At 47.3% G+C, this 15625-nt stretch overlaps 1 protein-coding gene across 1 annotated transcript; it reads left to right on the top strand.

The window, feature by feature from the left end:
- The first annotated feature begins 2277 nt into the window (after window positions 1-2277).
- Window positions 2278-5268, top strand: LOC140685044 (interleukin-5-like). Its single transcript, XM_072935429.1, has 4 exons — window positions 2278-2403; window positions 2574-2606; window positions 4677-4811; window positions 5146-5268. Exons 1-4 carry the CDS (start codon window positions 2278-2280, stop codon window positions 5242-5244), a joined length of 393 nt encoding a protein of 130 aa, XP_072791530.1. The 3' UTR covers window positions 5245-5268.
- The last annotated feature ends 10357 nt before the right edge of the window (window positions 5269-15625 follow it).

Raw genomic sequence — 15625 nt, forward strand, 5'->3', positions numbered from 1 at the left:
CTATTACCTCAAGCAAAACAGGGAAAAAAGTGGAGGAAAAGAGGAAAAGGAAAAATCCATGCATTGAAAAGTACAGTGATTTTGGAGTATGTCACAAGCAGAGGGAGTGGTAAAACAGCAAGTAGTGAAAGGCCAATCTTGTTCCTTTGGAGCTGGGAAAAGCTGAAAGACCAGTTCATTCTTTGGAGCTGGGAAAAGCTGAAAGACCAGCTCAAGGTAGTGTTGTATTTAACAAAAATACTGTGAATTCTTCAGAACTGGGAATTATCTCTTACAGACTAAGTTTAGCAAGGGGAAAACACAGTAATATGTAAAAACAACAGTCATACAGGTCATATAAAGTTCTGGGACAGAGCTGGGATTCTGCAGAAGTGGCTGCAAATATCAAATGCAAGCGAGGGAAGCAAAGAAAAAGCCTGACACACTATTTGTTGACAGTTGTGCTGGCCAGGAATGGAATTGGAGACAGATGTGCTCTCTGCACTAAGCAGAGTCCAGCACACAGCAGGGTCCAGCAGTCCTTTGCAGTGGGGACAGGAAACACCATGCTACAGTGGATGGCCCAACTGTTGGCCAAAGAAAAGGTGAAAAAAGTGAAGTTTTCTAACAAACCTTGAGTTGAAACTGAGTTGCCCACAGAGGTACCTAATGGTGGGGTCGAACATCAGCCTGGCTGGCAGGTATGCCGAGGTACCAGCCAATGGGGAGAGAAGCCTTGCCTGCAAACCAGTATGCGTTTTAAGGAGACCAAAGGAAGCAAGCTGTGAAGCACCAAAAACACAGGGAGCCAAGAGTGGATCTTACCCTTCAGTTTTATGGCTTACAAATTCAGCCCAAGGGCAACTGGTGGTGCCAGGCAGGTTCTTTGCATCTCCCAGAGCAAAGAATCTTGCCATGAGCAGGGACACCTCCCACTAGACCAGCTTGCTCAGACCTCCACCCAAGCTTAGTCTTGCACATCCAGGGATGAGGCTTTTCCAGATAATCTGTGCCAGTGTTTTACCTCCTCATTGTAAAAAGCTTTTTCCTTATTACTTGCAACATTCTTACACATTTCTATGACAAGCTTCTCATCACACATTCCCACAAGCTGTGTGATAAGAAAGTTCTACAGATAAGGGTGGAGTGTGGAAAAACCCCTCACCTTGTTAGAGAGGACAAACGGATACAGCAAAGCAGGCAGCAGCCAGTTTGCAGGTTAGCTTGAGCTAAGCCACATAACCACTACTGACTTTTGACTTCCCCAGTTCACAGTATTTAGGTATTGAGATACTTACTCTGAAATGCTGTGGCATCAGACCCATGAATGGTGCCAGCAGACCTGCAGACATGGGGCTACACTGCAGCCACCACAGCTGCTGCCTTCAGTTCTGTAAAATAGCATCATACTTTTTACAAAGAAGTAAAAAAGGAGCTTTTCCAGCTTTCCCTCCAGGAAAGAGGGAAACACAAGTCACTGGCTGATTTGGCCAAGTAACACACCACAATGCCTTCAATTAATGAAGACCTTAGACTGGACCCTCGCAAACCGTGTGGGTTTCCCCTGTCTCAGCTCCTGGCCAGAGGATGGGGTAGTCAGGGCTTCACTGTCCCGATACAAAATCAGCCCTGGGGCACTGACTGTGCCCATGAGGTCCAGAGTGATGCACTCAAGACACCCTGCATCCCTCCTTCCCACCCAAAAAGGGCCACTTGCTGTGCCTATCCCCAGGGCTACCCTCATGCTCCAGGGCAGTGGCTTCCCCTGCTGTAAATTCTTCTGTAAACTCTTACAAAATACCTGAATTTTGTCACAAATTTGCCACCAATATTGGACAAGTGCTGTAATTTTTGCTTTTTAGGCAACGGGCCACATATTTTCCATGGGGTTGTATTGTTTGTTTTTTTTTCTTATACCAGTCTTTTTCCCATTGTCTAGCACATGAGCACACTCTGTGAACAAAGAAGTTTTGATTTCTAGAGAAGTGCTGTATCCGCTTGGTCATGCTTTGGTCATCCTATGCTTTACTAATTCTCATGTTGAAAAATCACTCGTATATTTACTACCAACTTTCCATGGAAAAGCTGATAGGGTAAGGAGGCTGTCCCAAGGTTAAACACCAAATTTACTGGAACCTTTCCCTTCCAGAAAGTCTCACTTAATGACTTTTTAAAATTTTTCTTTCTTTTTTTTTTTTTTTTCTTTTGCCAGTTTTAAATTTACTTCCTTGTAGAGACCATAAAATGATAGAGGACTGGTTCACAACCACTTACAGGTTCCCTGATCACATCAGCAGGATGAAGACCCATCTCTACCTTCTCTTGCTGGCTGCAGGCATCTCTGCTGCTCCCCAGATAAGCAGCATGGCTGAATTACTGACACTACTACAGCAAATGTGTGAAATGATGACAAAGGACATTCAGGTAAATTAAATTTACATTTTTCTAATCTAAAATGTAATATACTGAATCCACTTGTTTTTGAATATATAACTTCTTTTGGAAGTAAAACAATATGTTTTTTATCTATTATATTTTTATCAGTGTTAATGAAGAAGATGTTTAAAAGGCTTAATTAATATGTTATTTTTCAGAATCTGAGGATTGAAACTCCCAACAATGTAGATGTAAGTAAAAAGGTTTTTTTAATAAAACTTATTTGGTTAATTTCTTCACTAGAAATTAAGGTAGTTCTTTAATTGCCTCCTAAAATACTCTATTTGTGTTTACAAACAAACTATTATATTAAGTGTAGCTATTACAAGATATAAAATTAATTCTAAGATATAAACTGTTATTAAATATAAAACATTATTAAAACCAATCAAATGATGAATAAAAAAAAAGATGCTATAAAATAAAAGGACAGGAACTATACTTGTTCTATGTTTTTGTAAATCTCCTGCAGAACACACACACGGAATGATTTTCTGAATCAGTTTTTTGAATGAGATACAGCTAAAAAGGAAAGAATACATTCAATCACACTTCCTGTTTGTATGTCTGAAAAATCATTCCATTTAGTCTGCTTCATTTAGTCCACTTCTAGAAATGGCTTTTTATACTCTTACCATCAGTTAGTGAATTAAATAGTTGTATTAGCTCATCTTCTCTGAAGGATGATGTAAATGCCCCCTGAACAGCACACTGTGACTGGGTGTCCATGAACAGGGTCTGTCTTAAAGACCAAACTCCCCTTTATGCATTTCCCATCTTCTTTTGCATCTCCAATAAATTTCTCCTATCCCCTCTCAGATTTTCTTTTTTGGATAACTTTAAATGACTCCCTCATCATGCAGACATTAATGAGATTTTATCTTTGCTGTACATCTACTAGAATTCTAGTTTTCCACAGACCACAGTCCAGCAGTGTTAATAGTGTGGCCAGATGGCTATTTGTGGAAATGTTGTCTGACTCACTGATTTATTGAAGAAGCAGAATAATCCCCATTTTTGCCCTAAACAGGAGGGTTAGGGTTTCCATCCCATTCCATCCCAATCCAGCCCATTCTTTGCACATTAGATGTAAATGTCCCAGCTCTGTCACTGCTTTCTGGGTCCTGTCTGGAGGAACTCTCTTCCTAGGCTGGGGCTTTAGCTCTGTAGCTCTGACCCAGAATCAGCAGTGCCCAGTGGTGGCAGCTCAGCTGTCCCTTTTCCTGATGAGGACCCTGGTGGTGCCAGCACAGCCCCCTGTGCCAGTGCCCAGCTCTCCTTTGAGGGGCAGAGCTCTCCCCTCTCACCTGCTGTTTGGGTCCAGAGGTGACAGAGACTTCCTCAGTGTCCCTGTTTGCTGCTTGTCAGTGGCAGAAGGATGTGGCTTCCCGGGCAAGGCTGTGGGAAAAAATTATCTTATTCATCATGTAGCATCCAGGAATGACTAGCAGGAGATACATGTTGGTCAAGAACATCATGGGTGCGATGCTGACCTTCAGCAGCTGCCTGCATTTCCTCCAATCTTCAGTGATTAGGCTTTTTCTTCAGTTTTCATCAATTTCTTATCCCATAACATCTAAAGCTGTTCCTGCTGCTGATCGTTGTGTGCTCTCCTCTCTTTCCTACTCCAGGACAGTGAGTTTAGCTTATCTTTTTGAAAACAACCCCACACTGGAGAGTGCAACCATCATCCATCACTCTTTGCTTGGCTTCCATCCCACATCCCTTCTCCCCCTTCTGGTGGCCTTGTCCAGACCACAAGGTCTTGGAGACCAAAGCCAGTGCCTGCTCGGTGGCAGAGGACCAGAATGGCCACCCTTGGGATGGGACAAGGGCCAGGAAATGAGAGGGTGACCCCTGTGCCCATCTCTCCTGGCACGCAGGTGTCAGATGCCACAGGGGTTAGTGTTTGGAGTAACCTCAAGTTCATTTGTTTCTTTTCTCTTGTGTTAAGAGACAGGAGCAGATGTGAGAAATCAAACCTGTCTTCACATGGCTTCAGAAGAGGCAGGGCAGAGTCTTTAGATAATGACATTTTTCATCCGGACATTACAAGGAACACCAGCAGATACTGTCCTTTGCCAGTTTTCTGTCTGCAGAGTAAAGAAATGTTTAGAGCAGAGAAGCACACTCGCCTACGTTGTTTGCAAACTCAAGCCCAAAAGTCAGTAAAAATGAATTTCCCACCCAGGCAGCTGGCCAAAACTCACTATGCTTTATCTCAATTTTTTATCTCAATTTTTCTATTTCTTTCATCTTAGGATGTGAATTGTATCAGCACAATCTTCAAAGGAACAGAACAGCTGAAAAATAATCCAGCTATGAAAAAATTCAGTGTTTTTTTCCAGAATTTTGAAAAACTGAAGCAATGGCTCATGCCAAACCTGGCAAAAGAGGTAGGAATTTATTTGCTGTCTGCCAGAGATCATACAGCAGAGATGTAACAAAATAAGATTTATAATTCACAAACGGGTCATTACAGCTACAAAAGAGAGTAATTTCTTATTGGCTTGTTTTTAGTACATGGAAGAATAAATCCTGGCATTATTTCATGCTTATATCCTTCCCTTGTTCTAATATTTAGCTTGATCCATCTCTAAAATAAGAATTCATATGTGCAATAAACAAATTAAAGAAAAATTGTATAACTTATAAAATGATTTTTAGATTAAAAAGCTCTACATAATGATTACATATTAAGCAATTTCATTTTCTTGATTCATTTTTCAGGGGAAATGTGATACAGAAAGAAGGAGCACAACAATATTTATAAAAAAGCTGATGACATTCATCCGAAAAGTGTTAAAACACCCAAGACTGAAGAGTTAGAAGTTTCTAAAATTGCTGTAAATTTTTATGAGCAGTAAATTTTTTTCTTGTTTAAGAAGTGTTCTTCCTTTACGTTAAAATTTGGCAGGGCACACCTTCAGTGTCAGTGGCACTGCACTGGTTCCTGTTTGCCATCTCAAAGTATTTGGTGGCAAAATGGCATTTGTATTTTGAGACCAACATTTAAATGCTTGATAAACTAAATCATGCAGGGGATTACAGAAGGACCTGACTAGGCATAAAGTCTCTGTTTCTCACGAAGAGTTCATTTCTGAGTCACAGGAGTAGGGGTGGGTGTGAGCAGGAGCAGCTGCCTCACAGCACACCCCATCCCCGGCCTGGCTGTGCCATCAGCAGTAGTGACAGAGGACACAGGACGTGCATATTGTCCCCTTTGCCTTGTCTGCAAACCAGACTGGGCCACTGCAGGGGGAACAGCAACGTGGGACACTCAGAATACCCTTCTGACTTGGAAGGTTTAAGGCCAGGTTTCTACTGGAATGTTTTACTGCTCTCACATAACCCCCTTATTCCATAAACACATCCTGGGGTTTTACTCTTACCTGCAGCTTTGGTAGATCAGTGTAAATTTGACAACTAAAGATTTGTAAGGATCTGAACATATAGCACTTAGAGAATTAATGGGGTTTTTATAATGTTAATGGGTAGGAGTATTTAGAACAGTACAAATTTATTTATATTGTTTCAATTAAGTTACATTTTATAGACAAAAGGGTTTTGCAGAAAATATTCATTCGGTATTTTTACTACTTTTAATTAAGTGAATAATGGTTTGTCTCTGCCTTTCTCCCTCCTCTTCCCCCTCCAATTTCTTCCAAGCTATTCAGGAAATCTAGTTATCAGTCAGGGGAATTAGATCCTTGAGATGAGTGAGCAAATGTATCGCTGAAAGCTATTTCCAATGATATAGTAATTAAAAACCAGAGTCCATTAAGGTACCCACCTCTGTAACAGAGCTGAGCTCACACGTTCTCTCTAGGTCCCTCGATGATGTTTGCTTTTTTTCCTGTGAATATCCCAGCATAAATTAATTTCTTAAAAACCAGATATATAGGAGAAAGAACAAAATTGAGAAGGGATTTTTGGTCAGATAGACAGGTGAGTTCCACCAGTGTTTCTGATCACAGGAGAAGCTTCTTTGAAAATCTACCAATCCTGACATAATGAAATAAGCTGAGCACATAAGCAAGGCACTTGTCACCGTGTTTACAAGGGTTTGATTTAACGTGTTCCAAACCCCTGTGTCAGACATGTCCTGATACAACATGTCAGCACCTCTGCTCCTTTTTCAGGGGCATCCTCAGCAACACTGTGGGGAGACAGGTGAGAATCTTCTGATGACAGAACAAATATGCAGAAACAAAACATTGTCTTGCCACATGCTGATTTTCCCGGTGCTTTCTAGAGTTACCCAACTTTGATGAACGAAAAATAGTTTTTCACAGTATTGCTCCACGAGATGGGCAAAGCATGAACAACTGCTGGCGAAGCAAGGGTTAATCAGCAAAATCATGATTTATAAGTTGTTCGTGCAGTCGTTGGTTTGTCAGACACGTCCCCAGAGCAGAGCAGCCTCTCGCAGGGGCGGGAGGCGGCGGCGGACGGCAGGTGGCAACAGGAGACCAGAAATGCTCAGCGCATCTGCCGGGAGAGCTTTTGGGCAGCAGAAATCCCGAGCAGGGCTTTCCTTCCTGCGCAGAGCTCCCTCCGTCCCTTGGAGCGGTGCGGTTCCCGAGCCGAGCCGAGCCCAAGGCCGGTCCGTGCCCGGCGCATCCCCACGGTGCCGCCCCGAGGAGGGCGATCCCGGTGCCAGCCGTGCCAGCCGTGCCAGCCGTGCCAGCCGTGCCAGCTCTGCCTCGGCTTTCGCCGGAGCAGGAGGGAGGTGACAGCACAAAGTCCTTCCCTAAAGAGCGAGGCGACAGCAGCACAGCGGTTCAGCCCCGGGGCAGCCGCACACGAGTCCGAGCCAGGCAGGCGAGCGCTCACAGGGAACTTCCCTGGACTGGATTCCCTGGAATCACAGCGGGCACTTGAGAGGGGCCAAAAAGTGGAGAAAAAGGGATGAGTTGGTTCAGTTCCAGCTGCAGCAGGCCGTTGAAAACACCCAGGAACGGCGACGAGAAATGAGCATTTAAAGCCTGACCAGGGCGTGATGAAACTGCCCACGAGAAGAAAATGAACCACGCTGCTGGCACAGGACAAGCTCAGGGTCAGCAAAAATAAAGGAACTTCAGAACGCTAAAGATACTGGGAGCTGTGTCTGGGTCACTGTACCCGCCGATCACAGCAGACACCTGCCCCCCGACCCACCTGGATCCTGTTCCAGGGGAAAACTGGTCCAGCTAGCTGCACTTTAATATATGACTTTATATAGAAAGTTCGAAAGAATAATCTTTTCCATCATGCCCCGGGGGTAAAATAAATCATATCGCTAGTACAAATTTGTGCTGAATTATGTATAATTATTTATTGTATTTTAACTGTAATATATATAATATATAATATATGCTAATATTCCGGGGAGTTCTAGACTATATTTTTAAAAATATAACATATGATTAATAACATGTCTGTTATATAATTTAGATAGAAGATTTTGTGCAATTTTTCTATTTTACACATAAATCGCCTTGTGAAAACAGCATACCCTTAAGGTGAAACAAACTGACTTCAAATAACCTTTCATACTTCCCTTTCACACTGGAATTGACCCGGCGGGCAGCATTACTCATCCCAGCCCATTTCTGGTTTCCTTCTGCGGGCTCGGCCGGGGATCGGGGACCAAGCGGTGCCTCGGGGGCTCAGGGCAGGAGCAGGCCGGGGTCCCGCGGGGGTTTCCCGGTACGGCCGGGGATTCCCGGCAGGGCGGCGGAATTCCCGAGCATCCCAAACATCCCGGCCGAGCCGAGCCGAGCCGAGCCGAGCCGGGCCGGGCCGAGCCGAGCCGAGCCGAGCCGGGCCGGGCCGAGCCGAGCCGAGCCGAGCAGAGCCGAGCCGAGCAGAGCCGAGCCGAGCCGAGCCGAGCCGAGCCGAGCCGGGCCGAGCCGAGCCGAGCCGAGCCGAGCCGGGCCGGGCCGGCCCGCAGCGCCCTCCCGCGGCCGCGGCCGGCAGCGCCGATTCCCGGTAAGCCGCTCCCGCCGCCGCCGCTCCCGCAGGAAACCGAAACTGGGCAGGGACGGGAGGGGAGAGCCGGGGGAGCGAGCGGGGGGAGCGGAGCGCCGGGGAACACCGGAAACACACTAACTAACTAACTAACTAACTAACTAACTAACTAACTAACTAACTAACTAACTAACTAACTAACTAACTAACTAACTAACTAACTAACTAACTAACTAACTAACTAACTAACTAACTAAACTAACTAACTAACTAACTAACCAGCCATATAAATAAATAAATAGAAACACACAAACAACGGCGACAATAAAACTAAGGAAAAAAAGAAGGGGAAAGGATTAAAGAAAAAGGAGGGTAAAAAAAGGGAGAAAAAAAGAAGAGGGGATGAAAGAGGGAAAAAAATGAGGGACATAAAAGGGGGACATGAAAAAAGTGGGGACATAAAGAGGGACGGAAAAAAAGGGATTAAAAAAAAAAAGTAAAAAAGTGGGCGCACACACAAAAAAGAAGGCAAATACAAAAAAAGAAGGGGAGACAAAAAAAAAAAAAAAAACCCACCAAAAAAAAAAAAACCAAAAAAAACAAAGGGAAGGGACAACAAAACCCTTCTGATCTGAGATTATAGCCACAGCTGGTGAGTTGCTGGCTGGGAATCTCCACTGGGACTGCAGAGGATGTTAAAAATAATAATAATAAAAATAAATCTGTGTTTATTTCAGAAAAAATCAATCCCACCAAACATGGGAAGGTGATGAGTTTGATCAAGGAGTCGTGTGGGACAGCTGGTCCTTTCTCCAGGGTCCCCCTCGCTGGGTGCTGCTCAAGGGAGGTGCTGCTCCCCATTCCTTGGTTGGGAGAAGGTTGCAAGAGGTCCTTCCATCCTTGCAGATCTGCCACTGTTCCTCAGCCATGGCTCAGCTGAGTCCCAGTTCCCTCCTCCAGCATCCAGCTGGATGTGTCACTTGGCTTGTCCTTTTTTTCTTGGAGGGGACACAACCAGTGCTTACAGTACCCCCTTTAAAAGCATCAAAAAAATTGAGAGCCAGAAGTGAGAGCTGTGACTGCTCTGACCCCAGCAGGACAGGAGCACCACACCTGCCTCAGGCAGGTGTTTTTTAAGCACCAATCTGAGTCTTGCTTATGTAAATTTTGGTATTATATGTTAAGGCTGCTCTTCTCCCTCATAGTCTGTGTCTGGGCAGAGATGTTTGCAGTTGGCATCAAGGTTAAAAGCCAAATAATTATTAAAATATAGGGAATACAATTCAGATGTTTTAGCTTATGATTTCCACTCTTTGATATGGTCCTACCATGGTTGCCCCAGCACTGGGACCAGCAGCCCAGCTCAGCCCAGGTCCCATCCTGCTGTTCACCCTCAGTCTGTCCCAGCTGGGACAAGCCCCCTTCCCACTGCCTCCTTTTGGCACCCTCTTTGCACAAGGACAGGACGCACTGTTTCAAACAAAGCCGGCATTATGGATGTTCTTGCCAAGATGAAGCAGAGGTGAAACACTCACAGGTCACTGCCCCGCAGCCTCCACTTCCAGCTGACTTCTCCTGGAGGCCCATCCCCAGGGTGTCCCTGCCTCTGCTTGCAGGAACAGCAGGCAGGGGCTGGGGGTGCAGGCAGGGGCTGGGGGTGCAGGCAGGGGCTGGGTGCAGGCAGGGGCAGGAGGTGCAGGCAGGGGCTGGGGGTGCAGGCAGGGGCTGGGGGTGCAGGCAGGGGCTGGGTGCAGGCAGGGGCAGGAGGTGCAGGCAGGGGCTGGGGGTGCAGGCAGGGGCTGGGGGTGCAGGCAGGGGCTGGGTGCAGGCAGGGGCAGGAGGTGCAGGCAGGGGCTGGGTGCAGGCAGGGGCTGGGGGTGCAGGCAGGGGCAGGAGGTGCAGGCAGGGGCTGGGTGCAGGCAGGGGCAGGAGGTGCAGGCAGGGGCAGGAGGTGCAGGCAGGGGCTGGGGGTGCAGGCAGGGGCTGGGGGTGCAGGCAGGGGCTGGGGGTGCAGGCAGGGGCTGGGGGTGCAGGCAGGGGCTGGGTGCAGGCAGGGGCAGGAGGTGCAGGCAGGGGCTGGGGGTGCAGGCAGGGGCTGGGCAGGAGGTGGGGTTGCCTCCATGAGCCCCCAGAAGCCCCTGCCTACCCCTGAGAAGGGCTGGGGGCACAGCACCACACTGCCACAGGCACTGGCCTGTCCTTCCCTTCCGACAGTTGGGAAGTTTGGCACCTTTTCCAATCCAGGATGGAGCAAACTTTCCCAACCAGGAGCCAGATAAGAGCACAGCCAGCCTTGCCCACCACGTGCTGCTTGTCCCTTTGGCTCAGTCCTGCTCTGCAGAAGGCTGGTTGGGCAGGAGGTCCATTCACACTCTCAGATGGATGCTCTAAGGGCAAACCAAAGAACTTGAAGACACAATTCACCTTTTTTTCTACTGATCTCAGCCCCAGCTTCACTGGCAGGACTCCAGCAGTCTGAAGTGCACGGTTCTCATTTGACTTGGGGGTTACTGGCCAGGACCCCAGGGCACCCCGGGTCAGCACAGCCCTGTCACTGTCCCACAGCTGCTCCACTGTGCCCTGGGTGAACACCCATGTGAGAGGGTCCAAGTCCCTTTGGCATCATTTTTGTGCACCCTTGTCAGCAAAACTGCCAGAGCTGCCAGGTGCCTGCAGCTCACAGAATTTCCCTCAGCAAATTGTTCATGACATGTCTGTGTCCTCCTTCAAGGAGCATGGAAAGTCCAAGATCATAAGTGAAGTTTTTGCAATTTCCTTTATTCCCACCAAAACAAGCACACAATCTCTGCTTGGTCTAATTAAAAAAAATTGCTGTGTTATCACTGGGAAGAACTGGAATAATTTTGAGTCTTGAGATAGGTCTTTCCAATTCCAGGAAACTGTAAATGGCCCATCCCAGGATATATTTATTGTAGCATGCAGATCAGAGCACTTGCTGGGATTACATCATGCCATCTGGGCAGAGTTTCAACATTTCTGACATTCATTCTCCTGCATGTGCTTCAACCAGAGTTCCTTTCTGTAAAATAGGCATTTATAAGAAATGGAAACAGCTTGGAGCAAGCCCTGCACCCTCGCAACTTCTGACCCAGCAGCAGCTAGTTTTGGTTGGCTGCCTCATGGCAGTTTTTAAGGCTGATACTCCATCCCTGCTCCTGGAAAAAAAAAAAAAAAAAAAAAAAAAAAAAAAAAAAAAAAAGGAAAAAATCACTCTGCATTAACCCCTCGCTACCTGGAAAGCCCTTGGGAGGAAGAGGCATTTCCTGCCCACAGATGACCTTGGTCACCAAACTGTGACAGCAGCTGGGTGCTCCTTAGTGGGGAGCCGTGACAATGTCTAGGTTATTGGAACAGCTCTGCACCCATTTTTTAAGTCCAGCTCCAAAAAGGAAGGTTTGTTTCTGAGTGGATGGGGAAAGGGGACAGAGGCAGGTGAGGGGGGAAATTGGAAAGGGCTTGAATTAAAGCAGGTTTCTCTTAAAGCAGGTAGAAAAGAGGAACAAACAAACCTTCACAGAGTGGGGTCTGGAAGGGCTGTTGAGGCCTGGTGGGCATGGGAAGGTCTGGATGCCGAGATGGGAGGAAGCAGCCAGGGCCATGAGGAAAGAGATAAGAGACTCCCTCTCACCATGCTCCAGCTCTTCCCCTCCACAAACCCCTGCTCCGTCCTGTGGTTGTTCACTCCCCTCCACAAACACTGCCTGGCCATGCAGACCCAGGGCTCTGCTGCCTCTCTGCGCTCACTACCAAGCCACCATAAGCAGCTTTCTGTGGCAGCTCCAACCCCATCTCTCCCTGTCTCCATCTCCCCCTTTCCCCACTGTCAGAGCACACATTCCCCACTGTGGACCTTCTCCCCTGGCTGGATTCACAGGGAAGGGAAAATCTTCAAAGCAAAGACTGTCATGAGCACTTTTCCCCATGACACCTTAGAGATTTAGAACCCGAGGCTCACCCCAAGATGAATGCAGCTCTTCAGTCTGTGCCCACGTTGGCAGACATGCCTGCACTGAAATGTGCTGCTTTTCTGCCCTTTACCTTCCAGCTTCTCAAAGTGTTTCTGGATGTTGGAGCCTCAGGTTCACCCCATGGCACATGGAACCCATCGGGTTATGTATTAACCACGATTTCTTCCATTCAGCACAGGATCAGAGCCATCCCAAGCTGCTTAAATAAGAAGAGCAATGATGCCAGAGAAGAAAAGACCCATGTTTGAGCCTCTGTATCTGATCCATAACCTCCCTTCTTAGAGGCCATGCCATGGCTGATGTCATCCAGGTCACATTTTTTGTATCACTTAAGTTACAGTTTTCCTAGGAGCTCCTTATCTCAGGGCACTGGCTGAGAGGGAGACATATGTGTTATAGCATAACAAACACAACTTGCTGGAGGACCAATTTGGGATTTAATTTGGTTTTAAATAAAGATTCTGTTAGATATTACTTCTGCATTCAACAATCAATCCTAGACTTGGGATGCCCCTGGATCAAGTAAATATGATAAAATATGTCAGTGATCTGCTTCTCTGTGATAAAACAAGGGAATTGGCAATTCATGGAAGGAATATGAAAAAAAAGGTGTCCAAGGTAAGACACCTGTGAAATAAGGCTGGAGCAGGGCTATGATTCTGCAGAGAATAAAGATGTTGACATTATAGAAATTCTTGGGTGATTAACTGGGTGGAGCAGAAGGGCTTTATGGCCAGCCATTTAATGACTCCCTGAGATTATTCCTTCATTGTACTTTTATACATGACAAATGTAAATGTATCTTTTTGCTACCTGAGGTAAGCTTCTGACAGGGTTGTTAGTGTAGTGGGATAAATGAGAGGAAGGAGTCAGTTTAATAAGGAGAAGGTTTTGTAAGCGTGGTATAAAGGAGTCTGACACCCAATAACATTGTGGAGACATGAGTTATTTCCTTGTTTCAGCAGAAAGATAGCAAACAAATAAACAAGCATAAGGCATCCCAGGCTGGGCAGGTCCTGCTCCATGGAAACGTGCCATGTAGATGTGGGACAGGACACAGATAGAAAGGTCAATTAGGTTTCATTATGTATGATCGATCTGGGTTTAAACACAGGAGGAGATTGGGGGGTGGGGCTGTTTACTTTCCTCATGCATTTCTATTCTAGGTCTGTTTATTTGGTGTCTGATGTCAATTTCTGTCAAGATACAGACTATAAAGCCAGTAAGGCAGTCAAAGAAGTCATAGATAAAAAAAAATGTTACTGTTCAAAATCCAGTCATTTAAGATGTTTGATGCATTTGTCTTGTGCAGACCCATGAAACCAGGAAGCTCAGAATTCATTTTTTCTAAAGCTGGATAAGTGGTGAAAGCAAACCATGGGAGGTTGTAACTCAAAAGCATAATCTTTTTTGGTCAATATTTAGGTTGTATAAGAGGTGGCGTGATTATTTTTGCAGATGACATTTACACTGAAACATCAAATATCTTCTGTCTTTTTCGGGCTACAGTTATGTTGGCTTATATTTGTCTAGTAATACCTAGTATCTCTCATTTGATTATATATTTAATTTACCTAATACGTTGTATTTTTGCCTGTGGTGAAATCTCAGTGATGAATGGTGCCTCTCTCAGCACAAAGACCTGACTGGAGGATCCTACCACAAGTTAAGTGTGTCAAGCGGACATCATTAGTTAAGAGAAAGCATGGGACTCCTACAGGGTGTTTCTTTGCAGTTAAGACCAGGTTGGGGCTTTTCTTTTCTCTTTATATTAAAAGACGGAAACTTGCCAGAGCAGGCCGTCAGTGTAGCTGTGTCACACTCCTGTCTCAGCTGCCCATGCATCTTTGTACCTCTCTCCCAATATAAATTCCTGTTGCATATGACTACAAACCTTCCTTGAAATTATGGAAGTAATTAAAAATGCTCTAATATTGTGCTGAATGAAATGCAGCTTGAAGACATTAGGTGAAAATCTAATCTCCCTGTCATACAGTTACAGAGAAATCCTGATGGTTTCAGTAGCCTTCTGTCATGCCATTTCCCTTCCTCAGGCTTCCTTCAAGAGGGGTAAGAGGGGACAATACCACTGGTCACCTTTTATCACAGAATCCCAGAATATCAGGGTGTTTTGGATTGGAAGGGACCTTAAAGGTGCAAACACCTTGCAATAAGGACACTTTCCACCAGACCAGGTTGCTTCAGGCCCCATCCAACCTATCCTTGAACACTTCCAGGATTGGAATATCCTTTCTGGGCAACCTGTTGCAGGGCATCACCACTCTCACAGGGAAGAATTTAATATCTAATTGGAACCAATCCTTCTCTTAAGCGTGAAGCCATTCCCCCTTGTCCTGCCACTGGTCTGCTGAGGCCAGGTGGGTACCTGGCAAACGCTGGTCCCTGTTTTAGGCGCACCATGATGTGCACAGGAATTGCTCTGACAACTCCACGGTCTCCTCTTGAAAAGGGAGCGACCACTGTGTGGTACGGGGGCTGGATCCCTCTGTGGGAAGGGAACAGGATAGCTCAGCGGGACGGGGGCTGGATCCCTGCATGGGACAGGGACTGGATGTCTCTGTGAGACAGGGACTAGATCCCTCCATGGGATAGAAACCAGATCCTTCGGTGGGACAGGGGCTGGATCCCGGCGTGGTTCGGTCCTAGATCCCGGATGGCGCTAGATGCCGGGCGGTGCTGATCCCGGGCTGCGCTGGATCCCGGGTTGTGCTGGATCCCGAGCGCCGCTGGATCCCGGGTTGCACTGGATCCCGGGCGGTGCTGGATCCCGGGGCGGTGCTGGATCCCGGGCACCGCTGGATCCCGGGCGGTGCTGGATCCCGGGGCGGTGCTGGATCCCGGGCGGTGCTGGATCCCGGGTTGCACTGGATCCCGGGCGGTGCTGGATCCCGGGTTGCAGTGGATCCCGGGTTGTGCTGGATCCCGGGCGGTGCTGGATCCCGGGCGGTGCTGGATCCCGGGCACCGCTGGATCCCGGGCGGTGCTGGATCCCGGGGCGGTGCTGGATCCCGGGCGGTGCTGGATCCCGGGTTGTGCTGGATCCCGGGCGGTGCTGGATCCCGGGTTGCAGTGGATCCCGGGCGGTGCTGGATCCCGGCGGCGGCGGCTCCGCACGGAAGCGCGGGCGGGCGGCGGGGCGGGGCCGGAGCTCGCAGCGGGGGAGCCGCGCCCCCCGAGCCACTGGTGCTACAACAGCGTGATTTCCCCGAAGTGATGCCGCGGCGGCCGCCAATGACGGGCGCGTCCAC

The sequence above is a fragment of the Taeniopygia guttata genome, chromosome 13 (genome assembly GCF_048771995.1).
Source record: "Taeniopygia guttata chromosome 13, bTaeGut7.mat, whole genome shotgun sequence".
NCBI lineage: Eukaryota > Metazoa > Chordata > Aves > Passeriformes > Estrildidae > Taeniopygia > Taeniopygia guttata.

Bases quoted from the DNA above. Each gene is read 5' to 3' on its own strand.
- LOC140685044 (XM_072935429.1), top strand. From the start codon at position 2,278: ATGAAGACCCATCTCTACCTTCTCTTGCTGGCTGCAGGCATCTCTGCT. The intron at 2,404-2,573 runs GTAAATTAAATT...GTTATTTTTCAG, and splicing joins TGATGACAAAGGACATTCAG to AATCTGAGGATTGAAACTCC. The intron at 2,607-4,676 runs GTAAGTAAAAAG...CTTTCATCTTAG, and splicing joins AAACTCCCAACAATGTAGAT to GATGTGAATTGTATCAGCAC.